The sequence below is a fragment of the Carassius auratus genome, chromosome 45 (genome assembly GCF_003368295.1).
Source record: "Carassius auratus strain Wakin chromosome 45, ASM336829v1, whole genome shotgun sequence".
Taxonomy (NCBI): Eukaryota; Metazoa; Chordata; class Actinopteri; order Cypriniformes; family Cyprinidae; genus Carassius; species Carassius auratus.
The window spans coordinates 12,655,788-12,671,207 of NC_039287.1; the positions used below are offsets into that span (position 1 = coordinate 12,655,788).

At 40.3% G+C, this 15,420-nt stretch overlaps 1 protein-coding gene across 8 annotated transcripts in view; it reads right to left on the reverse strand.

The window, feature by feature from the left end:
- LOC113063306 (protein furry homolog-like) overlaps nucleotides 1-15,420 on the reverse strand; it is a 91,990-nt gene that overhangs the window by 24,619 nt on the left and 51,951 nt on the right. For all 8 annotated transcript variants that reach the window (XM_026233602.1, XM_026233596.1, XM_026233599.1 and 5 more), the window contains 28 exons: nucleotides 15,103-15,340; nucleotides 13,589-13,753; nucleotides 13,399-13,485; nucleotides 13,002-13,270; nucleotides 12,654-12,852; nucleotides 12,441-12,565; nucleotides 12,257-12,314; nucleotides 11,995-12,086; nucleotides 11,252-11,424; nucleotides 9,033-9,193; nucleotides 8,824-8,934; nucleotides 8,581-8,735; nucleotides 8,388-8,487; nucleotides 7,648-7,816; nucleotides 7,264-7,532; nucleotides 6,896-7,036; nucleotides 5,861-6,029; nucleotides 5,624-5,708; nucleotides 5,318-5,430; nucleotides 4,925-5,075; nucleotides 4,730-4,833; nucleotides 4,458-4,640; nucleotides 4,130-4,325; nucleotides 3,516-3,637; nucleotides 2,991-3,178; nucleotides 2,142-2,236; nucleotides 1,399-2,033; nucleotides 1,022-1,290 (listed from right to left, as the gene is read on the reverse strand). In XM_026233602.1, coding sequence (XP_026089387.1) covers nucleotides 1,022-1,290; nucleotides 1,399-2,033; nucleotides 2,142-2,236; nucleotides 2,991-3,178; nucleotides 3,516-3,637; nucleotides 4,130-4,325; nucleotides 4,458-4,640; nucleotides 4,730-4,833; nucleotides 4,925-5,075; nucleotides 5,318-5,430; nucleotides 5,624-5,708; nucleotides 5,861-6,029; nucleotides 6,896-7,036; nucleotides 7,264-7,532; nucleotides 7,648-7,816; nucleotides 8,388-8,487; nucleotides 8,581-8,735; nucleotides 8,824-8,934; nucleotides 9,033-9,193; nucleotides 11,252-11,424; nucleotides 11,995-12,086; nucleotides 12,257-12,314; nucleotides 12,441-12,565; nucleotides 12,654-12,852; nucleotides 13,002-13,270; nucleotides 13,399-13,485; nucleotides 13,589-13,753; nucleotides 15,103-15,340 — 4,822 coding nt within the window. The remainder of the gene's footprint in view (nucleotides 1-1,021; nucleotides 1,291-1,398; nucleotides 2,034-2,141; nucleotides 2,237-2,990; nucleotides 3,179-3,515; nucleotides 3,638-4,129; nucleotides 4,326-4,457; nucleotides 4,641-4,729; nucleotides 4,834-4,924; nucleotides 5,076-5,317; nucleotides 5,431-5,623; nucleotides 5,709-5,860; nucleotides 6,030-6,895; nucleotides 7,037-7,263; nucleotides 7,533-7,647; nucleotides 7,817-8,387; nucleotides 8,488-8,580; nucleotides 8,736-8,823; nucleotides 8,935-9,032; nucleotides 9,194-11,251; nucleotides 11,425-11,994; nucleotides 12,087-12,256; nucleotides 12,315-12,440; nucleotides 12,566-12,653; nucleotides 12,853-13,001; nucleotides 13,271-13,398; nucleotides 13,486-13,588; nucleotides 13,754-15,102; nucleotides 15,341-15,420) is intronic.

Genomic DNA, 15,420 nt, shown 5'->3' on the forward strand with positions numbered 1-15,420 from the left:
ATATGCAAATCCGGCATCAAACTGGGCCATGTTTGTAAAACAAGCATCTTCGAAATGCAGGGAACAAACAAAAACACTTGCACAACTCCGTTGATGCTCTGTAAAAATAAACTCCATCCACTGGTCCCTTAATGCTGTTTCTCTTTAGGTAATCTGTGCAGGGTTGTCTTGCCCTGGCAACCAAAAACACACTTCTTTTGTGACATTTCGCGACGCTCTCGCTCTTATCAGTAAATGTCTGTGTTCTCAATGCTCTGCTATACGGGAGCACGCTCTTCCGGCAGACGTGCCCTCAGGACCCATATAAGGAAATTCCGCTCCATCTAACGCACACAGAGCCATAGTCGAAAAAAACTTTCCGAAACTTGTGACAAACCGGAAGGAGTATTTTTGTTCCAAAACGTACAAATTAATTTTTGAAACTTTGTCCATGTTTAGCATGGGAATCCAACTCTTTAACAGTGTAAAAAAAATCTGCATGAAATAGCATTTCACCCCCCCTTTAAACAAAATGTCTAATAAATGGCGTTCTTTCGATCTTTCTAATTATCTAAGAATCTTGAAAAAATATTAAGCAGCTTTCAACATTCATAATAAAGACTGGAGTTTATTCCCAGGAATAAAATACATTTTAAAGTATATTAAAAGAGAAAACAGTTATTTTAATCTGTAATAATATTTCATATAATATAACTTTTTTCTGTATTTTGATCAAATAAATGCAGCCTTCAAGAGGTTAAGAGACATCTTAAATAATTAAATACAACCAAATTTTGAAAGGTAGTGTAATAAATAAAGAATTGATAATATCTAAAAAAATTAAACGTTTAAAAATTACAAAAATTCACACCAAGGTCAATTTAACTAAATTCCTTAGAAGTATTTGTAAACTAAAGAGGGTGGCAGATTTATCGCTGTCTGAAAAACTCGAAAATACTTTTTATCTAATTGACCTCTCATCAGTATCCCAATAGTTTATTTCCAACTGCATGACTAGGTCCGGTAATCAAATTTCTCTCACCTCAGCTAGGTATGTGACCAGGTTAAAGGTGATTTCAGAGAAAGAGTCGTGTAAGTAGCGACACACCACGTTGATCCAGTTGGTGCTGTCTCGCGAGTAGCTGTGCGTTGAGTACAGACTCATCATGTGTGCAAGGTTGGCCAGTGTGGCTGACTTTTCTTCAGCGCAAACTTTGGCGATCCGATCAGCAGTCTCCTTACAGAACCCTGTAGGGTTGTCAAAGTGCTGGACCAGGTGCGGCAGCAGGCACAGGACATTCAGAGGAAAACCTGACAAGAAATCATTTAAGAAAATAAATATCTGGAAACACCCTGAATTCTCATCAAAATCTCCGATACTGAAACAGATACTGATACTGATACTGAACATGGGCACACCTGCTAGCTGTGAGGGGTCTATGAGTGTGAGTCGGGACACAGTGATGAGTTTACTGAGGAGGTGAATGGTGAGCTCCTGCGTTGCAGCTGAAGTGAAACCCTTCAGGAAGAGCGTCAGGAGGCCGGGGAAGTTGTACCACTTCAATTTGGCCTGCACTCTCTCCAGCTTCTCCCTGCTGTCTGCCTTCTCCAGGGGCATCTGGGCCAGCAGTCGGTTCAGCAGCTTGAGTGCAAGCAAGTACTCAAACTCATAATCGGACTCCAGTAGCGACGTTGCAATCCAGAAGACCGTCGCCATCAGGTTGGTGGGGTCAGTTGGTGGCACCACCTCACCAGATCCTCCTCCTCCTCCCACTACACTTCCTCCATCACCACGGACCCCATCCTCTCGTAATGATGATAAGCTCCGTGTGCGGGCTAGATTTCCGTGGCTGCCACCCAACCGGTCGGCTACATCAAGGGTGTTGCTGCGGCGGCGGTCTCCCAAGCGTCCACCCATCAGACTTGCACGGAGGGAGTTGCTTCGAGTGTGGCTGTAATGGACATGCAAGAAACTTCCACTGCCAAGGTTCAGCTGACCGGTACTTTTCCTGTTATTGGCAAACTTGGTGCCCTGCAGAGGATCATGGGAAGCGCTATAAGGAAAATGGAGACAGCGTCTCAAGGTTATATGGGTAAAATAATGTGCTGTATTTGAGGGGAAATAACGTTTTTATGTTTTGCTGTAGCAGAGCAAATCCTACTGTGAGAGTGCAGTGAGCAGGTCGTAGTTCTTCATCGTTTCAGCCAGAGTGTCTATACCAGCCTCTAATGTCAACAGCAACTCGATAACAAAACCCTGCAAGAGACAGATGAAATGTTTGATTAGGACTGTTTAGAGATCAACGCTTAGCAAGGCCTGAGAACAGTGCGGGCGAGTTTTGGTCCAGGTGAAAGCAATTGGGCCTACATGAACACTGATTTAAATCTAAAATAAAGGTCAAATCTTAATGACTAAAGTAGATGATGTTTTGTTGAAACAGTAAGAACGAATCTTGGAAGGACCCAGGGATTTTATATTTACATTATCATTTTTTTTTTATATGACACAAAAATATGTCAGAAAATATAATTTTTTTAAAACAAACTTTTCATAAGAAAAATACCTTATATTTAAATTTATATTAAAATTAATTCGTTAAAATTTGTATTTATTCAATAGAGTGAATGCTTACTATATATATATATATATATATATATATATATATATATATATATATATATATATATATATATATATATATATATATATATATATATATATATATATACATACATACATACATACATACATACATACATACACATATATATATATATATATATATATATATAAACAAAGACAATGTTTATTATATATAATGTAATATAATATAGTTTTTTCCTGAGACATTGCCTAATATCAATACTAAGGGTCAAGTATGTTAGCAGGGCAAGTAAAAAATACTGATTAAATAAGTACTGATGAGTAAAAAAGTACTGATGAGGTCCTCATTGCCGAGCCTTCTTATTTCTTATCAGTACTTCTGGAAGAGTGGGATATTTCTACATACCTGAGCCTCTTCCCCTGGATCTCCCACAGTCTCTACCAGACGAGAAAGCACGTCTGACAGTGTGGAGGCTGTGAGTGGCTGCTTCAGCGCTCTGAAGATCTGGAAAGAGCGGCCAGCGTAATGGCGTGATGAGCAAGACAGAGCTGTCTGCAGAGCAACTTCACTCAGCTCCTGCTCCAAGTGGTAACCTAATCAAACATGCAGCACAAGAACCCATTACAACCACAGCCGAAACATTTCAATTCTCTTTAAGACAAAACTAGTATTCTTCGGGGGGGAAGGTTGCGGGTTTGAGTCTCAGGTGTTGCAGGAATTGTCATCGGGGGGTTGGGGGTGAATAACCAGTGATCTCTTTCACCCTCAATACAACATCTGGGGTGAGACCCTTGTACCCCCAACCGCTCCCCACTGTTCACTACTGTGTGTATGCACTTGGATGGGTTAAATGCAGAGCACAAATTCAGAGAATGGGTCACCATACTTGGCCACACGTCACTTCACTCACTCTACTATGCTGTTTCTTACCTGACGGTGTCTGTTTGAAGACGTTGACAACATGACGGAGGAACACACTAAGGTGATCTGCACTCTTGATGTTGGGGTTTTTAGGAGAGACGTCTTCATGGTTCCAAAGCGGACCACGCCTCCTATGGGCCAACCAATCAGAAAGAATCAGAGCAAGTAGCACAACAGGAAATGTCTAACATAGAACAAAAGCAAAGCAGGCTCACACAACTCTCAATGAACAACCATTTTGTATGAAAACACTCGGAATCAAACATTCACACAGATGAGACTGAGCACACACACACACACACACACAAACACATGCAAAGCAACAATACCCTCTCCTGTTAGACATGGCTGCGACAGAGCAAAAAATATAGTAACTTAACAAAAAAATAAAAGCACATTCAATATGTATCCAGAAAAACTTAGCAGGAAAAACATTATTGTTTGACAACAAAACAAATTAAGAACTACATGTTTTATTCATAAATGTGTTATTCACTTTTATCCAAAACAACTTGGGGTCAATTGCTCCAAAAAAGTAATTGGGTAACACAGCCAGAAATATCAAAAAAAATTCTAAGTAACTAAGAGAGAAAATATGACAGACTGGCCTGAGACCCCCTCACCTTGAGCTGATGAACTCAATGAGGTTTTTGACCTTCTCATCCTGCTCTGCGAGCAGGTCCACTTCATTAAGGAGAGTAGAGGGGAGCTGAGGCAGAGCCGAGCTGCCCAGACTGACGCTAGAGGATGTGGAGCTGGAGCTCAGGCCAGAGTCTGTCATTGGAGAAGACTGGTAGTCTGGCATCAGCTCTGTAACACCTGGGAGACGAACCAATGCACAATTATTTATTATTCTTATATATTACTTATTATTATTAAGCATTATTATTAGCGACCAGTTAAGAGCACTGTGGCAGAAAGATCATACAAAAGATCTTTGCTTTTAAGTACCTGTGAGGTTGAACTCCTGAAGAGTGGGCTTGACTGTCAGAACTTTGGGCTTGTTCAGCTCACGGTTGCGGAGAAGTACAGATGCTAGTGACTGGACACTGCTGTTGGTGCCCTGGACGACCAACAGGTGGAGCAGTAAACGCTTGCAGTGCTCATAGACCTCAGGGTGCTGATGGTCAAAACCTACAAGCACAAATATGCATCGCAAGACATACAATGTGGAACATTCCAGTGATAATGGTTTTAATAAACTACAGTTCTATATGTGTTACCTATAAAGACGGCATGCAGTAGCAGGTGAAGGTATGAGCTCCATTCCACTTTGACCCCGTGGTCTACAATGAGGTCAGTCAGCAAGATCACAGCAATGTTACATCTGTAAAGAAATGGCAATGTGCTGTCAGCGGTCAAAGGTCAAGGAGAACAACACTGACTCTAATTTAGAAGACAGTGAGCATGTCCTTCACCTGTGCAGGGAGACTCCAGGTGTGGTGGTCTCAGGCAGGTAATCGATCAGGGGTGACCAGCAGCCACCAGTGGGAGGAAATGGGAGGGGCTCTGGCCGGTTATGGTCCATCACCTTCAGACGCCAGTTAGCATAAACAGGCATAGAGTCACCTACAGAGAGAAACAGCATGTTCATGCAATACCATTCAAAAGCTTGACACCTGTTTATGTTTATTTGGTCAAAATACAGGAACATTCTCTATTTAAAAATGTAATTTATTCCTCTGATGGAAAATGCTGCCCACTGAATTTTGCACTGATTCTTACTTTTATATCCACACATTTTTGAGTCTGCCTTCAGAAGTAAAAGGGAGCACTGATCATCAGTATTACAGTGATGTTAATGTACTCACTCTTCTCCTCCTCATAAGATCCTCCTGAGCTGCTGCTGTAACGGGACTCCAGTCGATGGTGCTGTCTGTTCAGATTACTGTTCAGACCAGTGTAGATGTCCAAATGTGTGTAACTGTGCAGAGATACAGAAAATTACATTGAGGTTCAAAGGTTCCACTTCATGACTTCGTCTAGCAACAGATAATGAACAACCAGTCAGCAATGGCTGATAAATTGTTCTTGGTTTATTTTCAGAAATAATTATTTTGAGTAATAATAATACTTTTTTAAATGGAACCCATTTCCTAAATGTAGAATCAGTTTACCTGTCCTCCATGTTGGAATCTTTGATTTTGCTCTCTTGGTGTCCATCCTGTCCAGGTACCATGGTGTTACTACTAGACGTTGTTCCTGAAAAAGCCAATCATTTCACAGTGAAAATGTAATTGCTTCCTTAAAATCGCATTTATCAGAAACTTTTCTGTAATCACTGGGGTTTCCTGAAATGTTTCTACTCATCACATGGAAAAATACAAGTAGTCAGGGTGGTTTAAAGCATATACCTGATGTAACAGAAGGGATCTTGTAAGAAGAAGTGATGCGGTAGTAAGGTGGGTTATCCATATGAGTGACAGCTGAGGATACAGGGTCTGTTAGCTCCAGCTCATACATTAACTCCTCCAGCAGCTGCATCGTCTTATCCCTGCCCAGATATACCACCACACGCTTCACCTGCAAAATATTCGGAAACGCATTCAGGAACACAACTGTATGACACAGACTAAATTAATAAGGGTGCGTTCACACTTGTATTTCAGTTGTAGTTCGGTTAGTCTGGACCAAAAAAGAAAACGATACATTTGGTCCTGGTCTGCTGATCGTTCATAGTGGCATTTTTGACAGTGAACCTAAAATACTGTACCTGAAGACATATTGATATGTTCAACACCTGATTGGTCAGGTTGAATGACGTATATTTCATGACAGAACTCACTGAACACCCAAAACAAAAGCTGTGTTCGACTTAAAGCTGCACTGCACAGACAGATTGGTGCATGACATCACAGTACCCATTCACCGATTGGTCTGCTCAGCATTGCTTTGAACACAACTAATGCTGTCTACTGGACTAAGCACGCTCATTGCTGTGTGTACTTTTGATTTTATATTCACCACCTGCAAACTCATGAAGAGCTCATAAATGGCACTTTACGACCTTGTTGCTCTACGTTTGCCCTCTGCTCATTCTGTTTTGGATACACCGCTCGTTCCGCATTGTCAAATCATGCTGCATAGCGTCGCATCTTGTCATAACTTCCTGTTTTTGGTTCGTTTAGAAGTATTTGGACCATGTTGCATTCATATATCATTCGAACAGCACCAGAGTACTGCTTGTTTGGTGCACACCAGTGTTCAGATGACAGCGTTCACACTTACACAAATGAACAACACTAACAGAGTAATCCCACCAGAGATCGTTTTAATCGAACCAAACATGACAAGTGTGAACACACCCTAAGTAACATGGCCGAAGTCTCAAATTCAGCCCATCTGTTCAAGGATTGAACAGGGATTTTGCCAGGAAAGGTTTCACTCACATAAGGCAGGAGACTTGGTTCACTGTTGACTCCAGACATGCCGATAAGGAAGTGAAGGATGATCTTTAGATTTTTTGGCCAGCTGTCAGCTAAAGTGGTCCAGACGTTCTCAATTTCTGACCATGCAAATTCATCACCATACTGTAAAAACAGACCATATGTACATTCATGCAATGATCACATTGAAAATTGGGTATAAATATTAGTGAAAGCGTTAAAATAATATATTTATATAAAATTAAATAAAACTATAAAATAAAACTAAAAGGAATAATTAAAGAAAAATGGTCTGAAACGTATATTCACTATAGATATTCAGATCTGTACCATAGTCTGCACATAGTTGACATGTAGCATTGGTGCATTACCTTTGCAGTCATGAACATGAGGTTGTTGAGAATCATGGTAGTGGCATGTGGGGAACCCCAGCCCTCTCCTTTCAGCCAGCGACGGCTGTTCACCATCATCATCTCTCTCTCATGGGCGTCCTCCTCTTCCTCGGTCGCCGAAGGTTCCTCTTGACGATGAGCTGAAGGCTTGAAGTCCACCAGCTCCACATTGTTCATCCAGGGTAGGAGGTAATGCAGCATCACCTGCCGGCCACCAGGGTGCGCTGTCTGGATTCTCTGACTCACCTCTGAGTAAAACAACACACAATCTCATTACAAACACAGTGTTTATGCAGGAGGGAAAAGTTTTTACCAAATGTTAGATTTACTGAGCATTATATTTATGTGGGTTTATGTACGTACCTGAGAAGATAGGAAGTGTGAGTTCAGGGTAGGTCCGTGCCAGCTCTTCACTGAGCTGGTAGTAGGACACCGAGTACAGGTGAGGGAGGGGAGAGGCTGGAGTCAAGACCCCATCAGTACGCTGGATCTCCAGTTTATGGGCGTAACGGAACAGTTTGGGCTCCAGGATCTAATATATGAACACATGCAAAAACATTATGATTTGGTACTTTGTTACAGTGCTCATCACCCTTAATTTAAAAGTAAACTATTTTTTTGAAGCACAAGTAGATGTGAGGAAACTGGACTTATCAGTTATGATGGAATTCGGGGATATAAATGCACGACAACCACATTAAATATTTTCTGTTAATTTTGCAGGATGCAAAATGAAACCTACAACTACTTAAGGCTGAATGATTTAGGGCAGTGTTTCCCAAACCTGTTCTGGAGGCCCCCTTGCCTGCTTCTTTTGTATGTTTCCCTTAACTAACACACCTGATTCCATTCATCAGCTCATTAGTAGAGACTGCAAGAACTAAATTGGGTGTGTCTGATTAGGAAGACATGCAAAATGTGCAGGGCAGGGGGGCCACCAGGACAGGTTTAATATATACTACTCGAGTAGTAATACTATCTTACTGTAAACATAGATTATGATATATTTATGGAAGTTATCATATTGCATAATAATCCCAATACGATTTTATTTACAATTATACAATTATACACTCTTGGTGTCCTTAAGAATCTCTACTGACCTGCAGGAGCTGCATGGCGACCTCATAGATGTCTCTAGAAGAGTCTGCAGCTTTAAACAAGATGAGATTCAGCAGAACCACAGTGTCAAACTGGTAATCCCTGCAAGAGACAGCAAACACACAAGTATTTATTTTACCTGAATTACTGACACAAATTCAGTCACATTTACTGCAAGAACGTTGTAGTACCTACCTGTTGTGAAAGACATTGGCGATGGCTCTGAAGCAGCCTGCAGCGACTCTGCGTGAGCCCGTGTAGCAGCGATCCACCGCCCAGAACATCAGATTGCTCTGGTCTGGGTTCAGCTCTAATAACAACATCACTGCCTCACAACCCAACTGATGCACCTGAGCACAAACATGCATGCATGTGACAGTTCATGAAACTTGATTTGCTGGTAATGCTAATGTGGGAAAAGGAGTAAAGTGTATTTACCTTGCGGTCTTGAGAGTCTAAAATATTGTCCAGCCACTTATATAGATACCCATCAGAGGATAGGCCAACGTTATCAGCCACCGGACCACAACACAGCACCGCCGACATGGCCTGTGCAGACACGCATCATATACCACATTCACTCTATGATAGCGATAGTGAAATCTGTGGCGACTGAAAATGCAAATGTGTGTTTTGTGAGACGGTACCTTCAGTGCACAGTACTGGTGTCTGTTGATCTGCATGTTGCGGTCGCTGTATCGGTCCAGCGGTGTGAACATGATGCTGAAGGGTCCAGCCCAATGACTGAAGAGCATGAACAAACTGTGTCTCAGTGACTGCTGAGGGAATATACTCCTCCTCTGATGCACTGCAGAAATACAACCATGAGATAAGTTGAAGTTAAATAACAGATTAATGAATATACGGTTTAGTGAACTAACGGCAATTAAAGTGCCCCTATTTTGCCATTTCAAATATTGCCTTTCATGCACGTAGATGTATGTGAATGTTAATGATCTGCAAAGCTGTAAAGCCACAAGTGCACGATAAATAAAGTTATTGGGTCTCATTCACTAATTTTTGCGTACAATTTTCGTATTTATACGCACATTTGAACTTCTCACAAGAACTTTTCGCCTAATTCACAACACGTGCGTACGCACATGAGCTTGTTCTTAAACTCGTTCTTCTGTTAGTGAATTTGGATTCTTCTAAATGAGCGCCCGCGTGCACAAGGTCAGTAATTAGCATAATTCACGCCCAAACCAGCTCCATATAAGGGCTTTCCACAACGAGGCAAGACAAAGAAAAATGGTAACACTTTAGAATAAGGTTCCATTAGTTAATGTTAGTTAACTACTTTCGGTAACATGAACTAAGCAAGAACAATCCTTCAACAGCATTTATAAGCCTTAGTTCATGTTAATTTCAGCATTTACTAATGCATTATTTAAATCAAAAGTTGTGCTTGTTAACATTAGTTAATGCACTGTGAATTACCATGAACTAACAATGAATAACTGTATTTTCATTAACTAACATTAACGAAGATGAATACAGTAATAAATGTATTATTCATTGTTTGTTCATGTTAATTAATACATTAACTAACATTAACTAATGGAACCTTATTCTAAAGTGTTACCAGAAAAATAACTTTAACGATAATGAACGTGAGGTTTTGCTGTCGGAGGTGGAAGCCAGGAAAAATTATTTGTTATTTAAAAGTGTATCCACTGGCATAACGGGCACAGGTAAAAAGGAAGCATGGGTTTTAACACAGGCTTGGAGATAAGGTGGTGAGAGTGGTTGGTGATGTGGCTTAGGTGTGGTTCCAGTGAGTTGCATAAATCAATGAGGACTTCTCTGGGCAACCTAAAGCAACAGAACAGCCATTCATCACTCTCAGCGAACATATCTGTGTGCTCTCTAAAGACGGGCTCTCTCCTTAGAGCACGCGCCGCGATGTCTTCAAGCAGTACCAAGTGTGCCATGCCTCTAAACACAAGATGAGACACATTAATCACCGTTTATATAAGGATAGATCAGGTGATTGTTGTTTGGACCTCTAATATTATATATATTTAAATATATATATATAAATAATTGGAACTGTAATTATAATTTATCAATAACATCTAATTATATAGGGTTCTTAACATATGCTTATAAGAAAATCAGACAAAAATCTGTGCCTACGCATATTTAGTAAATGAGACTCATTGTCTTCCAAAAGAAATCCTGCCTAAACGAGTTGGCACTTATTCAAATCCCACTTCTGTGACGGCTACATGTCATGGGGTAACACATTTGCATAATTCCTGTCATGTCGAGAAGATGCTGTGTCCTATGCTGTGAAAGTAAATTTGTTTTATTTTCACTTCAGAAATATGAGGTTGCAAAGAAACAGTGGTGAAAATTCATTTCACATAACAGCAGTACCACCCCAATCTTTTTTTTGCGTTCCTGCCATTTTACTGACGACTGTTTCTCTAATCTCGAGGAGTTTCAAAGCGGGATTCACAAAACACTTGCTCGCGGGATTCACAAAATGCATGAAAGATGTCTCACTGAATCACAACCTGTATGATAAATAACAGATGTTTGTATTTCCTATCAAGCATTCAAAATACAGAACTTTGGCAAGGGGGGGGGGGGGTGTCGTTTCTGACACGTGCTGTATGCAGTAGACCAATCACAATAGACTGGCCCATCTGACCAATCAAATCATAGTAGGCTCAGAGAAAGGAGTGGTTAAAAGAAACGCCGATCTGAAAAATGGGTGATAGTAAATGCATATTTTGAGAAAACTAAAGTGTTTTGACCTTGCATGCATGTAAACATATTAGGAACCTTAAAAATGGCATAATAGGGGTTAACACTTTAACACTAAGAGTTTCTGGTGAAAGGCCCTGTGCATGTGTACCTGGTACATTCTGTATGATGTTGGCCACTAGGGCACTGAAGTGAGAGCGGATGTCTCTCAGTGTGTCTGAATCTTTGTCGTTCTCAGCCTCCAGCAGCTGTCGGGTGAGATCCACGTATTCCAGCAGAGTACTGTTCAGAGAGTGAGACTCCCCGTCCAAACCACCACTTGCACTGCACAGACAATACAGAAACATGTTACGGTTTAGGATACCCAAGTTGCTAACTATGAAATTAGCCTTGGCAGCAGGACGTATATTCTTTTCCAAATTCACTTTAAATCTCATTTACATGATGGAATACTCTTAAACATAATACAACATCTGAAATGCAATGGAAGTGTTCATGACTTTCAGAAAAGAAAAAAAAAAAGTTCTGCATGCATGTTAGTCAAAAAATTTTAATCAAATAAATTATTCAGAATGTGGAGTTTTTTTTTTTAATGTTTATCAAGACTACATTTATTTGACCCAAATATAATGTTTTATATATTTTTTTATTTTACATTTTAATCTATTCCTGTGATGGAAAGCTGAATTTTCAGCAGTCATTCCTTCGGTCTTCAGAGTCACATGATCCTTCAGAAATCACTCTAATATGCTGATATGGTGCTCAACATTTCTTATTACTATCAATGTTGAAAACACTTGTGCTGCTTTATTTATTTTTGTAAACTGTGATAAAATTTTACTGACCCCAAATGTTTGAACAGCAGTGTATATGTTGTGAGTGTGTGAGACTTACGTCTGACTGATGACTCCAGAATCGGCCAGTAGCTCAAAAATCCGGACCAGCTGGACTCTGAGAATGTCACGACGCCGGCGTCGCTTCATGTTCTGCAGAAACAAAAAAAACACAAGGATCAATATTTTGTTTAAATCTGCATCTGCATTATGAATATATGGATAAAAAGCTTGCTTTTAAATGGTCTAGTGGAACATTTATTTATGAGTACTCAGCCATGGATTCCATGACTGGGTCAAATGTCAAACTGTGGTTAACTCACCTCTGGCCTTCTCTCAAGTGCCTCTTTAATGATAGGGTTTAATTCCTCCAACAGCTCTCTGTAAGACAAACCACTGGGTTTAAATGCAATTACACACAATATAACAACATATTTTTATTATATATGTAAAGCATTTTTTTTGTGGATTTTTTTCTAAGCTTTGTCAGGCGATCTTAAGACGTACCTGAAGGCAATAGGGTTGGTCCGGCCAAGCCCCAGAACGAGAGACTCCGTGATGTCCATGCTCTCAGAGCGCATCATGGGAACTACGTGCTTGAACAAGGAGGAAGGGGAGGGAATGCTAACGATCTGCAAAGACACACACGTGTACAAGAACTTGTCAGTCCCTTCAAATATGGTATCCCAAATCAAGCAATCTGCAAATATTTCACTCGACCTTTGAGTCATAACTATATCCGCTGTCTGGGGTGGATGCCAGCGTCTCAGGTGGGGAGCAGCGGACCGAGCCGTGGGCCGATGAGGATGAAGATGTGGAAGAGGTGGCAGAGCTGCAGCAGAGGATTAAGTAGTTCCTCCAAAGGCCCACATATGAGTCACTGCTACTGCTGTTCACCTTCTTAGCATTGATCGGGCTGCTGCAAGGTCAAAAGGTCACACAGAAAAAAAAAAAAAAAAAAAAAAGAGTCACATAACTGACAGGAATGGCTAACAAATATAGTGTATAATTATTTTTTCCCCATGTCACCCAGCACAACTACAGACACATTTGAATGTAGAAACATACTTGATGTCGACTTGTGGCGAGAGCAGCTGAAGGCGCGTGGAGGCGAAGACCCAGGCGTAGCTCAGCGCAGTGGGGCAGTGCTTGGGCAGGTGTTCTTGCCGGAGGTAACTAGACAGGCTGATGACCCAGGGGTCCTGACCTTGAGTCACATGGGCAAACACCCAGATGTGGGAGGGGCTCACCACATCAAACTGGTGGCTGATGGGAGATGAGCTCCACTCTGCCAGAGTCTGAAGGTCTATTCCACTGGGACAGTACAGTAGATTCGTCTACAGCGAAAAGGGGCAAACAAAGATAACCCTGATATAGTTTTATTTTTACTTTACTAAGATTTCTAAACAGTCCAGTCTGGAGGGGACACCAACATCCAAAAACACAATGTTCTGCGTTGCCTCACCTGATCGGCCCCAGTGAGATGAATAAAGCTCTCGAGGACTGAAGCACTCAATCTGTCCATCACATCTATAGCCAACTCCTCATCTCCCTGTGAGAGAGAAACAAGACAAAGCAATGAATCCGAAGTGCAAACAAAACAAGGTCACCTCATGTAGGTGAATAACAGGAAGTCGATCAGAGCAGGTGGTTACCTTAGCGATGCCGAGGGCCATGTGCAGTGATCGGACTTCTTTGAGGACGTTGACGGAGAGTCTGCGTGTAGCCGGTCGACAGCTGCACAGCACGACCAGAGCAAGACCCTCCACCACATGCAGAACCGTCCAGAGAGGAGATCGCTCCAGATGGAGAGATGGGCTCTACAAATGATTTAAAAATGGCATGTTAAAAATGTATGTTAAACTACATAAAAATATCAAACACATACACTACCTTTCAAAAGTTTGGGGTTGGTAAAACTTTTTTTTAATATACAGTAAAAACACTAAAGATCATTACAATTTTAATAAATATCTAAATATTTTTGATAACTATTATATCTAAATACATTTTAAAATGTAACCTATTGCAGTGATGGCAAAACTGAATTTTCTGCAGTCAGAAATAATTCTAACATGCCGATTTAGTTGTTATCAATGTTATTAAAATGCGTAGTATAAATATGTTCTGACAGCGCATTTGCGTACTGACATGATTGATAGCTGTTAATACACAATAACCATTTTAGATCACAAACTGTACTATATAAGTTTTATTTTCAACCTGAAAGCATAAATCTAGGCTATGCCTACCATTTCAAAGCACAACATAAAACTGTGACACTCATCCACTGACGCTCTTTAATCAGCAGCGCTAAATCCGGAAACGCGTATACTTACTTGCCGACAACCCGCCAAAATAAAGGCCTGCTGATTTTAAGTTTGAATAAGATGAAAAAAGCTACTTAAAATTGGGCAATACATAAAGCGATTCTTCTTAAAGAGACAAACAAACAAAGTAGTAGTAAACATTAGCATTTTATTTGTAAGTTTATTTACTATAAAAATGCATTTGTATTTAATACTACTGCTTTTTATTTTTAATAATATTAAATCACACACTATTATTTAGTTTATTTACTATTATTTAATAAAAATACATGAAATAAATAAAGTGCAATGATATTATAACTATTATTAATCCATTTTTTATAGTTTAATGGGTCACGCTATATGCAGTGTGAGGACCACACCAAATCTCCAGGTTCTCTTATGAGAAACAGGCTGAAAAAAAATATGTGCACCCCTGCTCATTATCAATGTTGAAAACAGTTGTGCAGTTTTACATTTTTTTCACGTTTTCTTTCTTTTTTTTTTTTTTCTTTTTTTTGATAACCAGTTCAAAAGAACAGCATTTACTAGCACTTTTGAAAAATATAACGCATTCTTGCTGAAATAAAGTATTAATGAAAAAATAAATTACTATCAAAACAAAATTTTCTTTAACGGTAGTGTATATTTATGTTGTTGTGTTACATTATATGGTATATTATATTACATCATATCATATCAGTGGTTCTTAATCCTGGTCTTGGAGACCCCCCTGCACATTTTGCATGTCTCCCTTATTAAGCACACTTGACTGAGCGAGTCAGATAACGGAGACATTCAAAATGTGCACTAACAACCACTGTATAATATTCTTTAAAAATAATGTTACGTGTGTGCACCTGTGAATCATGGCTGCGGTTGTTGCTCTGAACCGCCTGTCTCCACTGTATGATGAGCTGCAGCAGCATCTTGACAGCATTGTCCAGTAGTGTGGGGTGAACGTCAGTCACCTCCCTCACAATGAAATACACAAACCCAGACAACACATCCTCTCTCCAGTCTGGGAAGTCCACCATCAGAGCCTGCAGAGTGGTGAACGCCAGACCACGCAGCTCCTCATCCATATGGATGGTCAGTCTGGACGGGTGGGAGAAAGAAAGAATCATTGGTCACAAAAGGCAATAAATAAACACTCTGCATCATCATCTTCATAACAG